This window comes from Rutilus rutilus (genome assembly GCF_951802725.1).
Source record: "Rutilus rutilus genome assembly, chromosome: 11".
NCBI classification, from domain to species: Eukaryota; Metazoa; Chordata; class Actinopteri; order Cypriniformes; family Leuciscidae; genus Rutilus; species Rutilus rutilus.
Window position 1 is genome coordinate 10,300,767 of NC_140216.1, and position 21,075 is coordinate 10,321,841.

At 36.9% G+C, this 21,075-nt stretch overlaps 1 protein-coding gene across 5 annotated transcripts in view; it reads left to right on the forward strand.

Moving 5' to 3' along the window:
* Nucleotides 1–13,883: 13,883 nt before the first annotated feature.
* nhsl3 (NHS like 3) overlaps nucleotides 13,884–21,075 on the forward strand; it is a 44,958-nt gene continuing 37,766 nt past the window's right edge. For 2 of the 5 annotated variants that reach the window (XM_084423608.1, XM_084423610.1), the window contains exons 1-3: nucleotides 14,094–14,151; nucleotides 14,374–14,462; nucleotides 15,579–15,879. In XM_084423608.1, the coding sequence (XP_084279734.1) occupies nucleotides 14,430–14,462; nucleotides 15,579–15,879 (334 nt within the window). In that variant the 5' untranslated portion in view covers nucleotides 14,094–14,151; nucleotides 14,374–14,429. Of the gene's footprint in view, nucleotides 14,152–14,361; nucleotides 14,463–15,578; nucleotides 15,880–21,075 lie in introns of those variants that run through there. The other 3 variants (XM_084423611.1, XM_084423612.1, XM_084423609.1) reach the window with 3 other exon arrangements.

Consider the following 21,075-nt stretch of genomic DNA (forward strand, 5'->3'; position numbering starts at 1 on the left):
CTGAAAGCTGGGTTCTCATCAAGCATAGACAGGATTGAAATCAAGTGGGAACTGAAAGCTCCAAGTGAGTCATTTTAGACAGTGAGATATAAGAAGTGAGTGTTTGTTTAGAAGAGCCAACGGCCCCAAATTCCCTCCATACCTGCTCATTTTCCCAGCTGCTTTAAATAGATGCCACAGATTTAAATGGACATTTCACAGGTCAGTAAAGTTTGTACAGGTTAGATATTTTGAGGGAGCTATTTTAACTAATTGATAAATTGATAACTAGGCTTAACAAAATATTTAAACCCAGATAACGACATACTGGAAGAATTTTTAAATACATGATAAATCAGTGTGCTATTTCTAAATCCTTCTTTAGCAAGAATTGTTTATTGGCCAAATAAATATACTGGAGGTTTTAAAAACAATATATTCACCAATTCTCAACCCAGCTATTGTCACAATGTTATACACTATAAAAAAAAAGAGATAAATACGTTATGACAGCATATGGTTTTACATTGCTTTAACTTGTCAAAATAAGGTAAGCATTTTTCAACTTTTTTTCTATAAGTTATACAAGATACAACTCATTTTCATTTAGGGGTCACACTTGGCTCCGTCGCGGTGACCGAAGCCTTGAAATGTAACTTCTTTGTTTTCCAGGAAAACCAATGTACTATATTTTTGTTCAGTGATATTTTTGTATTATTATTTAGACTTTTGAAGGGATTTTATGATACTATGCAATATTTATAAAAATTTTAGGAGCTATTTTTTCCATTACAATTAATATATATATATATATATTTCAATAGATGCAATATTTCACATTAAAATAGAGTGGAGGCCTTTAAAATCCATTTTTTAATTGGCTTTTTGATTCCTATTGTTTTTTTAGACATAATTTTATTAGGTTTTGCATTTAGATATATATTTAGACATTCTAAAAGACGGTTTAGATCAAGGTTTAGATATTTTTTGGTTAGATAAGTATCAGGTTTTGCATTATGATTAAACAATCTAACAAAATAAAGGATTGATTGATTCTGTGATTGGCCTGGAGTGTGTGTGTGTGTGTGTGTGTGTGTGCGAGTGGGTGTTTAATTTGCACTCTTGATATTTTAGAGTGTCACCCCTTCATTGCTGTGCACTTTTTTTCTGCACAGTGGCTGATTTGTAGTTTGTACCACAAAAATGTTCTCTGAGTTTTTTTTTTTTTTTTTTTTTTTTTTCATTTCCTATGTCGGTCATTTTTGACCGCGAAGGAGCCAAGTGTGACTTTTTTTTTACGACCCTTTAACATATCCAAATCATGTCCATGATTTTTTTGTATGTTCACATAGCTAATGCGACAGAAGTCACCAAGTGTCATCCAATTCTGATGAGGCAAAACAAAATTAAATTTCAAAACGTAAACGTTTTCGGTCATTTTTGGCTAATTTAAGTTGAAATGACTTACATCCAAGTTGATTGTATTTAAACATTTAAGGAAGCAACTTTTTTTAGTGTAAATGTAGTGTAAACGTGTTACCTGCACCCATATCCCCATTTATTTGTCAACAAAGCATAATTTTGCATCATCTGGCGAACTTTTGAAAGCTGAGCTTTTGTTTAAACAACAGATCGAACTTCCACATTTTTGTGTTCCCGCCCGTGGATAGCTGTCAAAAGTAATAAAAAAAAAACTAAATCAAAAGTGCATAATGGCTGTTGAAGTTTTTGGCAAAAGCAAACACCACAACAACCCATCTTCTAGTCACATAGCTTTTCAAGTGATTCACATAGTGATTTAAAAAAAAGAATCGTGTTTTTATTGCATATACAGCCAAGTTTTGCCAGTTGTCACGCACTGGTGGTTGTAGTAATCGCATGACGCAGGAGAATTCAAACAAACAATTCTTTATTAATCCACAAAGATACACACAGAAGATTGCATGAGAAAACTAATACACAACCACATGAAATAAAGACGATACCAGACAATGAACTGAAGAAACTAATGGCTTAAAGTCCCCGTCAATCATTTTATCCCTTAAAACTCACCTTTGATCACCAAAATGACTTTAAACGCTTTTTCCTTGAATTTTTTTTCTTGTGAATGTACGTCTACTTGCCTCATTTAGTATACACGGTTCTATGAATATGCAAATTAGCCCTGCCTCCACTCACTCACACCAGCTCAGAGATCCACTTGTTGACGATAACACGTTGACGTGATTGGTTGTTTGTGACGTCAGAAACACCAGCGATTTCAAACCACGTTTTTAGCAATGGTGTTGACTTATGCATTTGTACATAGTTTGTCTTAAAGCATATTACCCCCACATAGACATATAAACGACATTAAAAGCTTGATTTTTACCACAGGAGGACTTTAAAGACACAGGGAGACAGAATTCCCCATTTAACTGGCTCTCCATCTGTGGAAATGGCCATGCAAAGCTCTCAAGTCTTCTGAAACACTACAAAACAAACAAAGGAAAATGCATAGGATTGTCATTTTAACCCTCAGACACTAAATTTTTGAACGTTTGTGTGATTATAAAAACTTAGTTTAGTTTAGGACAGATTATATGGGATTAAAAAAGATAACCCATGGCTTAAGAGTAGTGTGAATGACATTTTCTATAGTGACTCAGTAAATGGGATGCAATCATTGTGGGGTCAACAACATGTCTCTGGCTTTTCTGTAATTGAAATCCTACATTTGCTCAGCTGTGTTTCTTTTAGAACCACATGGAGGCGCTATATAACCTCCTTACCTAGCAATGGTGCCAGATTCAAAGTGTATTTGGTTTCTCTTTCTGAATTCAATCTTTATTGAATTGGCCTTCTTATAGGGACCTAAAAGAAACATGCAAGGTCTATTTTTTCGAACTATTTTGATGCACATCTGCCCATGGCTTTCTCTCTTGCAGAAAGACAGGTTAATAATAATAAGCCCCCGCTCAGAGGAATGCAGAGGTACTTGAGCTGTGTAATAAAGCAGTGCTGAGTGATGCTTGAGCTGACTGAACTTGGTAATGACCATTGGAAACAGTGTCCAACAGTTTTGTTCACTCTGATTAGATCAGCTTGTTAAGATTATTGGTAACAATAAAATGCTCTCTAACAATACAGCCTCATTTGGAATGAGTTTGGAACAAATCAGACTTGTTTTGTTGTTGTAGTGAGCTCTGCCTCTATATTTTATCATATTTATCCATTCATAATAGCTTTTTGATAAGCTGCCCAGTTTTCTACAGTGCATTACTGTAAGCCTAAAATAGTGAATCAACCTTTGCAAACACTATAATATCCAAAAATTGTAATAATAATCCCAAGCTTTTCCCCATGTGGTCTTCAATTACAGGTTTGCTCAGTAAATAAATGGATACCGTAAACACCATAACCATTGACACTGTAGATACTAGAGGAGACATTGAATGGATTCTGCCATTCTTATAGTTAAACACTTGCACAGATAGTAATGAGAAAGTCTTAACCCATTATTTCCCTAAACTATATGTATATTTTAGATGTAGACAACTGTTACTCCTAACCTGTTTTCCATCGATAATTTCCTTCCCTCTATTTCTGTATAACAGGAAAGGATGGTTGTAAGCCTCTGGTCTAGGGGTGCGGAAAGTTAAATATTTTTGTATGCCGCTCCACGTCCAGTGTTTGACTAAAAGGTCACTACTGCTCTACAGGGCTTTGCTGCGTCAATATGTGTAACGAAGTACATACATTGAGGTTCAATAGGCCAAACAGATTACAAATATCCTTGTAATCTTAAAACTTAAAGCTGTGGTCTAAGACTTTTGGACTCCAGTGCACATGCACCTATACTTCAGATCAGATGTTGCAGTGTTGTTTCAGACCTCCTGAAAAAAAAAAAAAAAACACTTGGAAGATCTCAGTTTCACTGATGGTGCAGCAGAGGGACCATTAAAAAACAGATTCAACTTTAAAGGCCTTTCTTCATGATGATCTTCATCATCATTATCATGGTTTGCATAGCACAAAATATTCACACAAATATTTGCTAGTGCGACTACTGGTGTTCAAAAAAGTCTGTGTTTTCATTACATCTTCTTGATCGAGCAACTACCATTGCGACAAAATGCAATTTTGTCGCAATAAAACAGTTAGCTTCACCATAGGCCTCATTAGTCCAGTCCAATAGAAGGCACAATGCACATTTAGAAAAAAAAAACACAACTTGTCCATTAACTGAAATGATTATCCAGAACTTTGTCAGTTATATGACACTTTGGAGAAAGTCTGCCTGTGGTGCCAGACGAGCATTGTGATTTTTTTTGTTTATTGGCTGTCTTTTTTCGTCTATCTTTTATCTCAAAGAAAATCTTTGCTTATCTCAAACATTTTAAGATGGTCTGATAGCATGCTTTTCACAAGCACACGTCTCACTCTGCAGCTCAATGTTGAGGCATGAGTATCACATGAAAAGGAAAGATGGCTGATAAACAACCTTCCCTGTCTGAAAATAACTGCCATGACAACATTCTCAAACATCAGATAACTCTCCCATTATATTGTTTGTGTGGGTTACAAATGAAGCAAATCAACCTGCCAGTATGACGTGTTTCTTTTAAGCTTCTCTTATAATTTTTTTATTTTTAAAAAACCCATATATTTCTTAACAACATATACCTGCAAGGGCACTGGGTTGTATGATGTTGATTTCTGAAGAGGCAAACTATACATTAACTGCATAAGCTGGAATACTTTGGGTTCCAGTAATAATGGGACATGGATCAAACTAAAAGCTCAGTTTGGTTGGTAAGTTTGACCATAAATGGACATAGAGTTCTTGGACTTCAAAGAATGTTGGAGATGAGCAGATCAATGCAATCTGGAGAGAATTATGTTCTCCATCTCTCCTCAATTTATTTCAGAGGACGTGGATGAGGTCAACACTCCAGACGGTCAGCTAGCGTAATCAAAAACTATCTGCTGGGATTTTAGCGCGGCCATATACACTGCAGTAATAAAATGACTCATGACAGCTGATATTTGATGGTTATTGTGTAAGAGGGAATTCTAGAGCATGGGTCAGTCGGATCAACCCCCTGACACCTGAATCAGAAAGATTTAAGATTTAAACTAAAATGAAAAGAGAGATTAAAGTTGATGGGATTTTTCAAAATAGCTGAAACTTAACATTCCACATTTTATATGAAAGATGTAATGTTGATAATGGTTTGTTTTTTTACTTTAAATTACTTGAACAGGACTATATAACACATTTACACTGTTTCAAGAATGTGTAAATGCTTCTTATCAGTGTGTAGAGAATGTGAGAAGCATACGTTTAAAGAATTTGAAATATCGTAGCAGTCCATTAGCTAGCAAATACACATAAATAGCATGGTCAAACAAACCATACCTCTGACAGGAATCAAATAACCGACTGAACAAATAAAAGCCTAGCTGGTTATACCCCTATTGGTTGACAGTTTTCCCCAATGGCTTCTGATAACCCTGATAAGCTATAAAGGGTCTGGACAGCCTTCACAGCCTAAATGGAGAGTGTGTTAAATGCAATTTTGGTTTATGAAACGGGTCTTCCATGCACCAAAACAATAGAGTCAGGGCTATAACAGACATCTTCTAATACATGCATAGTTTTCAGTTCAATGCGTGGCTACAAAGACAGCTGATGTTAAAATAACAAAATAAATAAAAACGTATTGCTCCTTCAAAGGGTCAAACATTAATGTGAGACTGTTTGCCTCATTCTCTGACAAGTATATACACACTGAAGGATGTCCTCTTGCTAACAAGAGGTTTAGACTACAAAAGTGGCCTTTCATTTTGTGTTGTAACCTGCTGTTAAGGTAATAGCATAAACACAGGATTAGCAGATGCAGCAGTAGATTGCTACTGCAAAGCAAACTGTCCTTTCAGACTCCTGACCTTAGGATGAACATGACGTGTAACACCCAAAGATTGGGAAACTACTGCAGTTTTGTTCTCAAAACCAAATCTGTCTGTTGTTGTCGTGTAAAATGGTTTTAAAAATGCGTTACGGAATAATAAGTCCATATATAAAATAATTTTGTTGCAGTGATCTTCTTGTTAGGCCAAGTTTTTTTTCTTTTGTTTTTTTTTTACCGTTTTTCAGATTTTAACGAATCTACAAGATAAAAAATGTTTTGTGTCATTGTATTTAAAAAAAATGTTTAAGAGGAGTTAATATGCAGAATCACCAAATCATGGGACTTTGGGAATAGTTCAGTCAACCAGCATTTAAATATGGATCCAGTAAAGCACAAATGAATAACAGAATGGAAAGAGTGACACACAAAAGCATCCATGTGTTTACTGGGATGCTCAACCACATAATGCCCAGCGGAGCGCTGTAAAGCCAAAGCCTGGGAATATTCTGTCCACTTTCTCCCCAGGTTTTACTCATCTGTGTACTGACAACTCCAAGCTGAGTTTTTGTAGACCTCCAGTGTCAAAAAGAACCTATTGTATGTTCAAGATTCTTTAGTTCAGCCCGTAATTAAATCCTCCAACATCTCTGTACACTTTTCCAAGGCTCTTATTTTAAGGCCTGGGAAGGAAAACTGACATAAAAACAATGATTTCTATCTTTTCATGTTCTCTTTTTGTTGTGCAAATAGAGCAAAGTCCAGGAATTTCAGGACATTTGGCCTCTCAGCGTGTCTCCTAAGTAGAGTAGGAAAAAAGAAGGAGACCAAACATCATGCCTGGACCTGTGCCAGTTTCTGAGCAAACAGAAGAAAGGGTAATGAATTAGCTTGTCTGTCTGACCCCTCTGAAAACTCATAAACTCAAAGAGCCACAAGCAAGAAATAAAAAGACAGACAAACAATACATATATTTATTGACAATAATCTCTGTAATAGTATCACATCTAAAGGCATCTGTGCAGTTTTTTGTCTTAGTAAACGTATCTCTCTGATTGTCTGTCTTTGGCAGATGTTATGAATAGGGTGGGGTTATGGAGCTCTTTTGTGTCCTGCCTTCAAGCAGTGGTTTCTTGTCAGAGCCACATTTCTGTGAGTCATTGGTTTGGCTCTGCAGGCATATACTGCCTCAGACTCAGAACATCCAGCCAGATGTGCTCCTCCAACCTGGAAGTGGTCAGATGGCTCAAAATCTTGCTTACACATGCTTGTGAACATGGAATTTGTTCCCTATATTGTTTGCAGATCATTATCCTATTACAGATTTGGTTATATTAAAGGGGTGGTATAATGCCCCTTTTTACAATATGTAAAATAAGTCTCTGTTGTCCCCAGAGTGTGTATGTGAAGTTTCAAAATGCCCCACAGATAATTTTTTACAGCATGTTAAACTTGTCCCTTTTTGAGGGTTAGTAAAAACGCGTTGTCACACACACGCGTGTGTGTCCCTTTAAATGCAAATGAGCTGCTGCTCCCGGCACAGAGGGCGGAGCTTCAAGAGCTCTACCTCACACAGACAAGCACTAAAATTTCAGAAACTGTTATGCCTTTTATGTTTTAACTGGAGTCGGACAATGATGGAGAGACTCACATGAAGAAGTGACAACATGTAGAATGCAACAGGACGTTTCTGAATGGTTAGTTATTGAATTTATGTTACTGATGTGGAGTTAACTATCTTCAAGTCATTGATTAGCATATTCTGTCATGATAATCTATAAATCGCTCGTGTGGAAACTGTTGTAAGATGCCTACAGAGTGACATGCTATTGCATTTGTGTTATGTGCTGTATTGCATGTGAAAACTCGGATGCGACAGCTTGAGCAGACTCACAAATGTGCTGTACTACAATAACTCTTCCTCTTCTCAACATGGACTGCCTGTTCCCGGGGGCGGGGTTTATGTACATTTTAGGGTTGGTGATGTCACTAACCTGGGAGGGATGTTCTGTAGTCCCTACCAGTCGTTTGTTGTAGTCCATAAAAAATGATTTCTTTAAAAGCAAATATCTTCCTTTGCTTTTGAAAAGCATTGTAACTTTGCAGATGTTGTTTATGCTCAAAAGGCAACATTGCACACATAATCCCCCCCCCCCCCCCCCCCTTTAATATATGTAGCTTGTGTTAAAATTAGATTGTGAGTAAGTATTACACAAAAAAAAAAATGGAACAGTTCGAATCTCACCCTTTTGCTTACAAAGGTAAAACAGGGTTAATTTCCAAGTTAATTGTAAAAGAAGATGTTTAAAGCCACTATAGAGGTGTCATGGAAGATTTTTTTTACATCCCCCCCAATCCCCATAATTCTCACTCCAAGCTAAACTCAAAAGTTGGCAGCCCTGTATTTCAGAGTCTAAAGAAGGATGGATCATGCATGCTGGACTGTTTAGGAAACAGTCTGCGCACCTGATCCGCCCAGCCACTGGAAGACTGGTGAATTAATTGAGCACTTGTATTAAAGTGTTAAATCTGTGATACTCTGGGCGCTTGGCACATCATTGCCTTATTAAAGACAGAGGCATGAAGGCACAGAAGCCTCTAAATCAAAGTGTCTCATCACAGGCCAGAATCTCTAATTGAAACTCTCCATGCGTTTCATTCTGGAACTCTGGCTTAATGAAGGAGATAAAAAAAAAATGGGGATGCTTGCCAAGATGTACTTTCTCCATGATTCTTATAACAGAGTAATGAGTGTACACTGAAACTATGTGAGTCTCATTAGGGCTAAAGTTGTGGAACTAGAGCACTCGTCTGGTACCTGCTGGGGTTTGGCTTTACTGCATAAGTGCAACAAAAGATCACAATGTCTTAGTCTTTTGTGTGTTAGCGTCTGTACCTTTACTGTAGTTTATGTCTTAAAGGGATAGTTCACCCCCAAAATTTAAATTCTGTCATCACAGCTTCCTTTTTTTCAGTTGAACACCATAGAATTGTGAAATATTTTATAATAATATTTGGAATTATAGAATATTGTTGTAGCCTTCTATCAATGCCTTCTATCCTCTATTCAGCCTTTGGTCACTGTATTATTTTGCTGTATGGAAAAGAGCAGCATGAACATTCTTCAAAGCATCTAATTGTGTCCATTTTAGTTTGGAGAAATATAAAGTTGAGTAAACATGTAATGTTGAGTGAATTCTCTCATTGTTATTGTACAGCTTAATTTGTGCGTGTTTGTATGTTGTGTCCACTCATGTGGTTGGTTGGTTTGTTTGATTGTGTGTATTTGCGATAGTGTCACTGACTGTGCAGCTCGATGATACAGAAGGAAATCCAGTCTGCAGAGGACAAAGAGAGGGAGAGAGGGATAATACAATGCTGGGAGAAGAGGGCTTAACCCAGTCGACAGGCGGGATTTCCTGGCTGTTGCCTCAGCTCCCATCGATGAGAGTGGTGGGAGATTTACGAAAAGCACCTGTGTAAAGGAGGCTTGTTTTGGAGTTGTTACTGCTTACATGCTATAGGGATTCACAATAAATTTTACAATAGAAACTGGGTGCCAAATAGAAGTTTTATAGATTTAGGAATTAATTTTGATTCTTGTTTTTGTGACAAGCTACAACTGTGGACAGTTTTATATTTGATGAATTACTTTAATATGTAAAGCTCATATTTTTTCAAAGCATGTACATGAATTATTTAGCAAAAACATTTGATAATTGAGGGTGCGTTTCCCAAAAGCATCATTAGCCAACTATGGTTGCATGTTCCGTCGTTATCGGCATAGTTCAACGAGTCTGTGTTTCCCGAAACCATACTTCCCACGAACATTCGCTTACAGCATTGCAAATTTGTGTGGTTGGAATGACAGCTCTCGACCTATGCAGAAGCATAGTTTCTTGTTTGCATGACATGTGGGGTTAATATATCATTATCTTGAGCAAAATAAACTAGCTGACATTCAGTAATCTATATCTCTTAGATAAATAAAAAATAAAAGTCTTTTAGTTTGTCAAGAGATTTAAAGCGTCATTTCTGAAGAGTTTGCATGTGCTTACGTGCTCTAGAACGAGCCTATGATTAAATCTGGAAATAAAGCAAAATAACTGAGAACATGAGAATTAGTCTTTAGATGCCATGTCTGTAATTTATAGCAAACAAATAAATAAAGCATTAATTCCATCTCAAGCAGATTAATTAAAATAAGTTATTACTCCAGCACCTGCGTGACATCATTAACCAGCATGGTTGAACGACAAATTTGCGACAGTACGGTAGGTTTAGGGAAACATTCGTGAATAGTTGATTTCTTTAACTATGCATCATTCTATAGTTAAGCAGTGAGTTACGTTGTTGTACGGGAAACACACCCCTGTATAGTTTTCTAAATCCTTTTATTGATACATGCTACCAACATACTTCCTACCTTGTGAAATTAACCTGGTTTACTACATGAGTTGAACATGAGCATGTTCTTCAAATCCAAATATCTGAGAGAATCATTGTTAAACAAACACTGGTTAAGGTTTTAAAGTTTTACAGCTTTAACATGTTTTACAGTTTTCATAGCTTCACAGCTCGAGAAGACATGGGAGGAGGAAAACAACTCAAGGCCTTTAAAAATCCTTGACAACCATGAATGCTTGTTGGTTGGTAGAAAGCATAGACCAACTGTTAGGATATTCATCACAGCTGGGTAGTCAGAGCATGAACCTAAGGGTAGTTAAACCTTAACAACCCATACCTTGACCTTCATTCTCACTTGTTCTCCTGTGGTGGAACAAGCTTTCACAGATTGGATCTGAACTGCAGCTGTGCTTATAGCCACATTATTAACTCTGAACTCCTGTAATGTTCATGGTCTCTGATGACATGAACTTAATACATTGTTAATTTGTTAACATTTATGCATTTGGCAAACATTTTTATCCGAAGTGATTTAGATTGCATTGCAGGTATACATATTATCAGTTCATGCATGGGAAGCCTGGAATCGAACCCATAACATTGGCATTGCTATCACTATCAGTTACAGTTAATATACTTATTCCGACCCATGTTTTGAAACTTATAGTTGTAACTTGTAAGTGGAGGCATATGTCTTCATTGGAGGCTAACTACATGGCATGAAGCAACAAAACTACCTCGTCCCATTATAATCGAGTTAATAATATTGTTGGCTTCTGTATGGTAAATTGCTTGTAATTTCCTCATATGGTTGTTGCATTGGTTAAAACTAAATATAAATGTTTTTCACAAAGCTACTCATGGTAACCACGAGTAAGGCTTGATTTTTCTTGTTGGGAATGAGGAAATGGTCCATTTTTCCAACGCAATCCAGTGAGTAAAGAATCTGGCAAGGTTGAGTGTCTTCTAGTGGTAAATGATTGTGTATAGTACTACTCGAAAATGCCCGCTGCTTGAGCTCCATACTTTTACAACAAAACACTGAGGCTTTTGTGAAGGCAAAAGAATGAGAATCTCCATAGTTGCTATAGCAACATTTAAACATTTCAATGTGTTCGGAGGGACTGAATTTAAGTCTGAGTCACAGTAACCCCACCCAATCCCCCACAAGACTCTCTCTCTCTCTCTCTCTCTCTCTCATACGATGCAGAGGAAAGAACATCCATGCCATCTTTTAGCCTTGTTTTAAGCGACACATGAACTCTGTGGTCCTGCAATGGTTAATGATCATGTATGATAGCAATCTGCGGTTGTCTGAGAAAAAAAAAAAAGTGTGCATGTATCTTCACTCCATGACCATTGAAAAAGGGATCCAGATTGTGATCCCTAGATAGCGCTGATTTACTGGACCATATCTTGCTCAACCCAGAGCAAGGAAAGAGGCCAGGGGCCGAGGTTCTCCATCTGTGCTTTCAAAGCAGAAAGAAAGTCAAACAAGCTCTGAGAATAAGCAGTCTCGTGTTTACAGATCATATTAAGTTGTCCTGGTATCCAGCCACACGTCTCCCTTATCTCTGTTTACATTCGAAGTCACTAAATTTTCCTGCAAATGGCCATGGCTGGGTGGAAAATACATTGACAACACATAAAAAAAAATCATGAAGGGTTGTACCAGACAATAATGCTTTATTTCTTTGCAGAAGTTGTAATAATATACTGTAATTTCCAAGACACTGATAGTTGTTGTCTCTCTTTAGGTTTTAGATAAAAGGAACTTAAAATTGGATCGTTTGTGAGACTCTCAAGTAAATATTGACAGAACACTTTTGACACATCTCTGAAGAATCCCACAGGACAAATCAGGAGCCTCACAGTTTCACAGTAGCATACTATATGAATGAATCAGGTAGAGCAAATTCATTCAAGACTGAGATTAATGCTAATACTAAAAATCAAATATCCAATGGTAGATTACCTCATTCTGGTAAATAATAAAATTAATAATAGTTATAAATGCACAATACAGTGCTAGATACAAGTACTAATACAAATAATTTTGAGTGTAAACAATAACATTGTGAAATACTATTATTTAAAACCAAAAACTTTTTTTTATGTTTTTAAAAATGTAATTCATTCCTAAAATGGATTTTCAGCATCATTACTCCAGTCTTCGGTGTCACACTCTCCTTTAGAAATCAATCTAACATGCTGATGCTTTAAGAAACATTTCTTATATTATCAATGTTGTAAACAGTTGTGCTGCTTAATATTTTTGCGCAAACCGTGACGATTTTTTTTTTTCAGGATTTTTTGATGTTCAAAAGAATGGAATTTATTTGAAATATAATTTTTTGTAACACTATAAATGTCTTCACTGTCACTTTTGATCAATTTAATTCAATTAAAGTTAATAAATATCCTGCTAGTCCATATTTAGCCTGTACAATAAACATGAAACCATTAGCAAAAGATAGGAAACATCATCTCAGAGTATGTTGTCTGAGTAGCAGTGCTCACATCTCTTGAGTTCACTCACCGTCAGCCAGGATGCAAAATGAAACCAGATGAGCCCGGTAACAGATCCCTTGCCACCGATTCCCAGGGGACATGACATCACTATTAGCTCCGCTATTCTTAGCCTTCTTTCTATGTCTTCGAAAGAACGAAAATAGCGAATTCACGACAACCAAGCCCTCAAAGTTCAAGGGAAAGTTCCTAAAAGAGGTTAAAGAGCTATTCAAGTAGAAAAGTCCCGGCACATACCCCTCATCTAACCGTGACATCGGTTACAAGACCTCATTAAGAAAGACAGTGCCCCCAAAAAGTATTTGGACACTTAGGACCACTTTAAAATATATGGATGTCACTGTTTCAGTGAATACAATGTATACAAATATAGCATCTGTAAACAAATATTCCTAGACATTTTCTCACAACTGACCTTACTTTAACCAGCTGGTCTAAAGGTGATAGTGATTTTTAGTGTCATGTATGAAGTGAGTTCCCCTCAAGTTCACACAGATCGCCTAACCGAGTAACCCAGTATTATATTAGTATCAATGATATACTATTATGTTTTTGTTATCTGATGTAATGAAATCCATACTTTCATAAGTGTGTCTGAAATCTCTAAATACTTTTAATGATCCAATATAGGTATACAACGCATTCAAAAAAATGAGACATTTTCCCTTATTTTAGTTTCTTCATTCTTTTAGACTCGCTCTGCAGGCTCTACATGACTCTAAGCATGTCAGTCATGTCAGAAGACATGCTACATCTCAGGTTTCAGAGCCAATAAATCACCTGTAGCTCATAATGAACATGTGGCATGTGCAGCGCTTGTCTGTTTTTCGTATGTCGGACACAATGATCAGCCCCTTGGCTCCATGCCAGTGCTTCTAAACCAAAGACAGGGGACAGGATAGTGTCTCTCCATCACCTCTGATTAGGTTGAGATCGTTAACAAAACCAACATTGCATATGAAAGAGAAACAGGAGGAGTGGATAGACGATGTCTAAGTGTGATAAGTGAAGGTGGAGAGGAGGGAAACGGTGTGTACGTTGTGGTGAGAGCGTGAGAAAGAGAGAGAGAGAGAGAGAGAGATAAGAGGAGGAGAGAGTCAGGGAGGGAAGGAGCCAGTTTGTCACTGTGAAATAGTTGGGTGGAATACACGTGTGAACTGCAGTTCCTCTCCGCACTGCGCTGAATGGTGACCAGCGACTCAAACAGACAGGAGGGGGAGGACTGGCCAGCATGGAGCTCCACTCACCCAAAAAGAGCTGAATAAACAGTACAATACAGCTCTGCAGCAAAGACAAGACACACACTGAGAAACACGGACAAAAGGACGCAAGAAAGGAAAGCAAGGTACCCTCTGGCGTTTTTGTGCACTTGTAGCTACGTAAAAATGTGTTTGTGAATGTGACAACTGTTTTTAGTTGCAAGCTGTAGTTTTGTAAGTTGATAAGTTGTGAGTTTGGGTTTGGGTTTGTGAGTATCTTCTTACATGTGTGTATGTGTTACTGCATCCAGAGATTTTGTTTCTGGTCAAATTACAGCAATGAGGTGTCTTAAAGATGTATCTTTCAGCTCTGCAATACAAAGAGAAAGAAAAAGGGAATAATTGAGAGAGAAACACAGAATACATGGTCAGTTCTATCAAGCTGAAGCTCTTGTGGGTGAGTTGCAAATAGTGGAGTTTACTTCTGCATATTTCCTCAGAGAGAGAGAGAGAGAGAGGAACTCTTTACACGCCCTTCTACTTTTGTTTTGCCTCTCATACCTCCAGTTTTCACACCATGACTAAGATTAGAAGGCTTAGCGAGAATAAAGGTTTTCAGGGAATGAGGGTGTACAGTAGACGCTACATTTGCAAGTAAATGCTGAAACGGGACTTGCAAGTGCCTGATACGAAACACATGTCAGGCATCTATGGAGAGGGAGTAATTGTAACTTTTCTCAGATTTCCCTGTTTCTATGGGTACACCTGATATAGACACAGTAGCTGAACTGGCTGCTGACTTCAGGCCATTTCTTCTACTACACAGAAGTGTGGCGTAAGGGTTAAAGATCTGGCCTGGTAAATAAAACATTGTGGGTTCAATCACCGCATTGTGCCCTTGACCCAGGTTTGCTTGGGAGGGTTTGAACCTGTAACAACTATACTGCAATTTTGATACTAAAAAGACAGTGTTTGTGATTTTTGGGTTAGGACTGAGATTGGAGATTAAACATTATTTTAAACCTGTCTGATTTTATGGGTAGTTAATAGTTAGGGTTAGGAATAAGTTGTGTTATTTGTTAGATAAAAACATTTTAACAACAAAAAAAAAAAGCTTTGTTGCTTATTGGTCATTTTAAAAACTTTCGTCCACCAAAATCAAAGTCATGTGGTGCAACCAACATACAAAAAAATGTTTTAATCATAAGGACTCTCATGACTGTGTCAAGATCAATAAGTCTCTTAAAATAAAAGATAATTCGTCAATTTCATGGCATGGTAAGGTTAGTTCAGGTTGTAAAATGTCATGTGGTGCAACTGCCCAAAAACTTACAGATGTTTGTGAAGTAGTAATGACACTAATTTAATAGAAAATATATACTGTATCACATAATATTTTTGGGAGAAAATGGCATATTTCTAAACATGTTTTAAATTAGATATATATAAAAAAAAATTTTATTATTCGTCTACACTCTTATGTGTCATTGAGCCACATAACATTTTCTCATGCTTTTCTTCTTCTTTTAAGCAATTTAAATGTTGAAATGTTTCTCTCACTTTTGATGTTGAGGCAGGTGTTTTGAGAGGAATACAAGAGCAGTTGGGTCAGAGATCGGTGGTCATTGGTCTCAGGATGTCCAGGAGCAACTCTACAGGGGATCTGGTGCCCAAGGACATTACTGAGATCCTGGCCCTACAGGCCAGTAAGAAGAAACGGGGTTCATCCTTGGGCCGGGCTTTTAGCTGGTTCAAGGGCAGCAGACGCAAGAGGAGTCTCAGCAATGGGCAGACTAGGTCAGGAGGTCCATGCGTGCGGTCTGGAGAGAGCGCTGCAGCCAAACAGATTCAAGCCAGTAGTGATGCCTCTAAAGGTAAGCAAAAGCTTTTCCTGCTTCAGTACCTAGAGATGCAGGCATTCATAGCCTGTTGGAATGAAAATGACCGGATTTGTTTTTGAAGATTTGGATTAGTTGATGACAATCAAAGATGTGTGATTTTGATACCATAGATTAAAAGGATTCACAATACCATACAGATTGATTTTAGCCGAGCGCTCTGGTGCCAGTCTGTCCAAACCTTGAACATGGAATTATTTTATTTTTGTGCTATTTAACTGGTCATCTCTGGGACATTCCTTATTCAAGCCGGATTAGGCTACAATAACAAGGATAAGTATTCTCTGGAATGGCTGATCTGTTTATTGTTGTTTCTTTTTACTTTTTGCCTTCCTTTTTTCACATTTGTTTTTGGGCACAACTTTTCCACTGCAAAGACAGCGTTGATGTGTCATGATTTGTCTCCGAGCACATCAGAAGCATTATGTGGTGTTGTCACGGGTAAATGCTTTAGCTATGGTATCAGTCAGAGTGCTAAATAATAGTCTTTGGAAAACTTTGGAAAAGTGAATTTAGATACACACACACACACACACACACACACACACATATATATATATATATAGTTTACGGATGACTGTTGTAGGAATTCTCTTATTGACATAGCCACTTGGAACACCCTAGCTAGAACAAAGCAATCACCCTGAAACACCTTAGCAACCACCCAGAACTCCCTAGCAATGCCCTAGCAACACGCTATCATCGCCCAAGCAAACAACCACAACAGACTGCCAAAATCATTACTTAAGCATCACCCTAGCAACCATCCACAACAATCTAGCAATAACCTACCTAGAAAGACTCTAGCAACCACTCAGAACTTCCTGAGAATACCCTTGCAATCACATTGCAACATAACAATCCTAGCAATGCCCTAGCAACCTAATATATCCCAAGCAACCATCCACAACAAGCTAGCAACACCCTACACCTAAGTAAAATCCATGAAACCACTTAGAAACACCATAGCAACCACCAGAACTTCATGGGAGACCCCTAGCAACACCCTATAATCCATTACCAACACCCTAGCAACACCTTATAATCCACCAACAACACCCTAGCACAAACCTTGCAACAGCTTAGCAACCACCCCCAGAAACCCCATTTGAAACTCCCTAGCAATCACAAGAATACCATATCAGCTGCCTTAAAAATAAACTAAAAGTTACAGAGAATGTGCTGGAACTTAACTCTGCTCTGCATGAAGACCTCAAGGAGGAGGATTGAGGATATCTGCCATGTGACATCTGCTTATAAAACCCTGTGTGGAATCTAAGATTGCATGAACAATAATGGACACTACGTTCAGCATTATATTCCCAAAGTTTAAGCTAAGTGGTCTTGGGAAAATGTGCAAAGTCGGTCCCTGAGGTCCTCTTGGACACTGACTCTTTAAAAACCTGCTGGAGCACTTTTATGTAGCGGTCCAACCAGAAGGACAGAGGACTGTTTAAATAGACTCGGATTCTAGATTTTTCTCTTCCTGCCCCCACAAGTCTCACACTCCCTCTGTTACACCGAAAAAGCATGTAGACTGTGAGTTGCCAGAGTCTGAGTTAACAGACACTTGGGACTTTAGCTGGACATTCAGAGTCTTCTAGTCTTTACGATTTATAGCTTTTTCTGGTCTTCATGGGAGGGAGACAAAGCCAAAGTGTGGAAAGGTCTGAGAGATGAGACACATGCTGTGTTATTGAAAGATGACTGAGGGGGTATTTTTCTGAAATGCTTTTTTTAAATTATATCCCTTTACTTTGCCGCACAATCTCTTTTTAATCTCTGTTTTCACAGTCTCCAACCCCTTGTGGAAAAAAAGGTGTACTGAATGTGCACTTGTAGAGTACTTCAAATCTCAAAAGTATAAATATTTTTTAAATAATGTAATGCTAATATAATGAAATAACAGAGTATACTTTCATGACTGTTTCTTAACACACTTACGAACACTATTAAAAGTGCACTTTGTAATAATGTATAATTGAAAGTTTTGCTTGTACTTGTGTATGTGTTGGCTAACATACTAAAGCACATGTAACGTTTTTGATTATAGTTTTAACTGTTGTGTGCTATTCAATATTACACTTAAAGTTAATATATTTTAAATGTACTAAATTACAACTACAACAATGTACAATTAAAATATATTTAAATACAAGACACAGAAGTTTCAATAGAAATTACATTAAATCATATTTTATTCATTTTTATACTGAAATTACATAAAAAGTGTAGTCCTATTTAAGTGAGTCAAAAATATACCAATTGCAGTTCAGCTAATTTAAACTCATTTAATTGCAGTTTCCGAAAACATTACATTCAGTTTTCTCAAGTATATTACATTTACTGTAGAGAAATATGAGGGGGTGTTTGTGTCTGGTTGCTAGCACATTTAGCACATGGCTAGCAAGTTTCTTGGGTGTTGTGGTTGGTTGTTAGGACATTGCTAGGGCGATGCTAGGTGATTACATAGTGCTCATGTAAAAAAAACAAAAACAAAAACACTCACCCACAACCACAAGATGTTCAGGTTCCTCTTTCAATGTATGTCTTTGTGATTTGGGACAGCCTGCTTCTTGTGGGCCCTTCCCCAAACAAGTTGGCCTGTCCTGATTCAGGACATTTCTAGGCTTAGGGGCTCAACAGTGCAGCACTAACTCCTTGCGTCATCCCTGTTTGACTGAGCTCAGCCACCATCCCTCCCTCAGTGAGCTCTATCAGTTCCGGAAGCTTTTTAAGGGGTGAGATCACTGTGCATGGGATACCATCTAACTTAAAACATTGACACATTGATCCCTTATCACACGAGTGAGAGAGGGGAATCTCTGTGTCTCACTTATTCTAAAGTCTGAGAAAGCTTTGGGTGCCTCTTCAACTGTGCACCGGGGAGATGTAAATGCATGTTTAAATTTAGATTAAATGCAATTAGTTGAACTGAAGAGTGCTTTTTGACTCACCTAAGTATAGGATTTGTGCACATTTGCAATGATGAAGTTGCAAATTAGTACATTTTAAATATATTAACTTTAAATGTACAGTATAAACATTAAAGTATGTACAAATAACACTACAGTTAAAATTATAATCAAGTACTTTACATGTGCTTATATGTTAGTCAACACATGCACTTTAAATCATGACTACTAGAGTTAAAAAAAAAAATTTTTATTTGACATGTACATCTTGTAAGTTGACATTATTACAATTTGCACTTTTTAAAAGTGTACTGAAGTGTGAAGAAACAGTCATGAAAATCTACTGTCTTTAATTAAACTTAAAGGGATAGTTCACCCAAAAATGAAAATGCTTTCATCATTTACTCACCCTCAAGTTGTTCCAAACCTGTATGAATTTATTTCTTCTGCTGAACACAAAAGAAGATATTTGAAGAATGTCGGTAACCAAACAGTTGACGGTAGCCATTGACTTCCATAGTATTTTTTCATACTATGGAAGTCAATGGGGTCCATTAATTGTTTGGTTAATCATATTCTTCAAAATAACATCTTTTGTGTTCAGCAGAAGAAAGAAATTTATACAGGTTTGAAACAAGTTGCGGATGATTAAATGATGACAGAATTTTAAACTATCCCTTTAAGTGGCCTTTTATTTCTTTAATATAACATTATACATTATACAAGTATACAAAATACTTTAAAGATTTTTATACAAAAGAGTGCACTTGTTTCCAAAAGAGCACACGCCTTAGAAAATAAAATATTTTATTTTAAAATAAAATATAACTTTAGTAACTTTAGATAACTTTAGTTTAGGGTCCAATTTTCACTATTTACTAGTTGCTTATTAGCATGCATATTATATTGGCTGTTTATTAGTACTTAAAAAGCACATTAATGCCTTATTCTGCCCTTACTAACAATTAATAGCAGTAATTACGAGTTTATTGAGGCAAAAGTTGTAGTTAATTAGTAGTTAGTTTATAGTGAGACCCTAATCTAAAGTGTGACCATTATTTCTATCAAATATCATAATGGATTGTCTTTAATGACGGTGGCATTTAAAACATTTTGGAAATAAAATGGTCAACTAATTTGTCTTGCTAATGCAATCTTCCATTTATAGAGTATTATCATAGTTTTTAAAATATAATATTTTATTTAATTTTTTCAATATTTTTTTAGGATTTCAATATTTTAAGACTGAAAGCCTGGGTATGTGACAAGCATAAAGGAATCAAATCTATATTTTAAAAGAAACTAAAATAAGTATAAAGGTATGGTAAAAACTTAATGTGACTTAAAAACCTAATCTGACTTTCATACTCTTATCACAAGCATAATGGAGAAAACAGGGGCTGATTTTACTCAACTGTTCATTCAGATTGTGAAGGCCAGACATCTGTTAACGATGATCTCGAATGCCAACGTAGAATGATGACTTGTGGTCAGAGGAGGGTTGAATGAAACATGAGCCTACCGTAATAGCTGTGAAATAAAGAACATGTGAATGTTTAATGGCGTTTGGAGACACTGATATACATCCCAGCGCACGTAACAGAAACACGAAAGAACAAAGTGACAAAGGACAGTAACTGAATGTTCCAAGTACTTCCCTGCCCAGAGAACTCAGAGAACGGTTGAAGAACTGAAGGTCAGAATGGGAAACTGTGATAGACATAGGGTTAAAACTGTATAAAACAGTCTTGCAGGATAAAGGAATATGATGCAATTTTCACAAGAAGTATATTTAGGTTTTCTGAGAAGATTGTGATAAGTAGGCGTTTACAGACAGATTTCTTTACCACAGATTTCCACTGAAAACTCTCCAGATTTGCACAGAATTGGAACACGTGTAATTCACAAGTTCTACACATTTATATATTAGCTCTCTGGATGACTTGATTCTGATTGGTCAATCTCAGCATTTTGCAATCAAATTTTTTCTGTAATGACCACTAAATAAATTCCTGATTCTGATTGGTTGACATGCATTCCAGATGTTTTGAAGTGGCTATAAAGTATAGTATTATTGACTGCATTACAGTTGTAATCACATAAAACTAGTAACAGCATCTTGCACTGTTTGTAAGATAGATCATCAGTATGTAAGGAAGTAGTTTGACTCACAAAATCATTTTAGTGCAAAAAAATATCTTGAGCTAGACACACATGTGCTAACTGTAGCAGTATAATTGACTCTTGACTGCTGAAT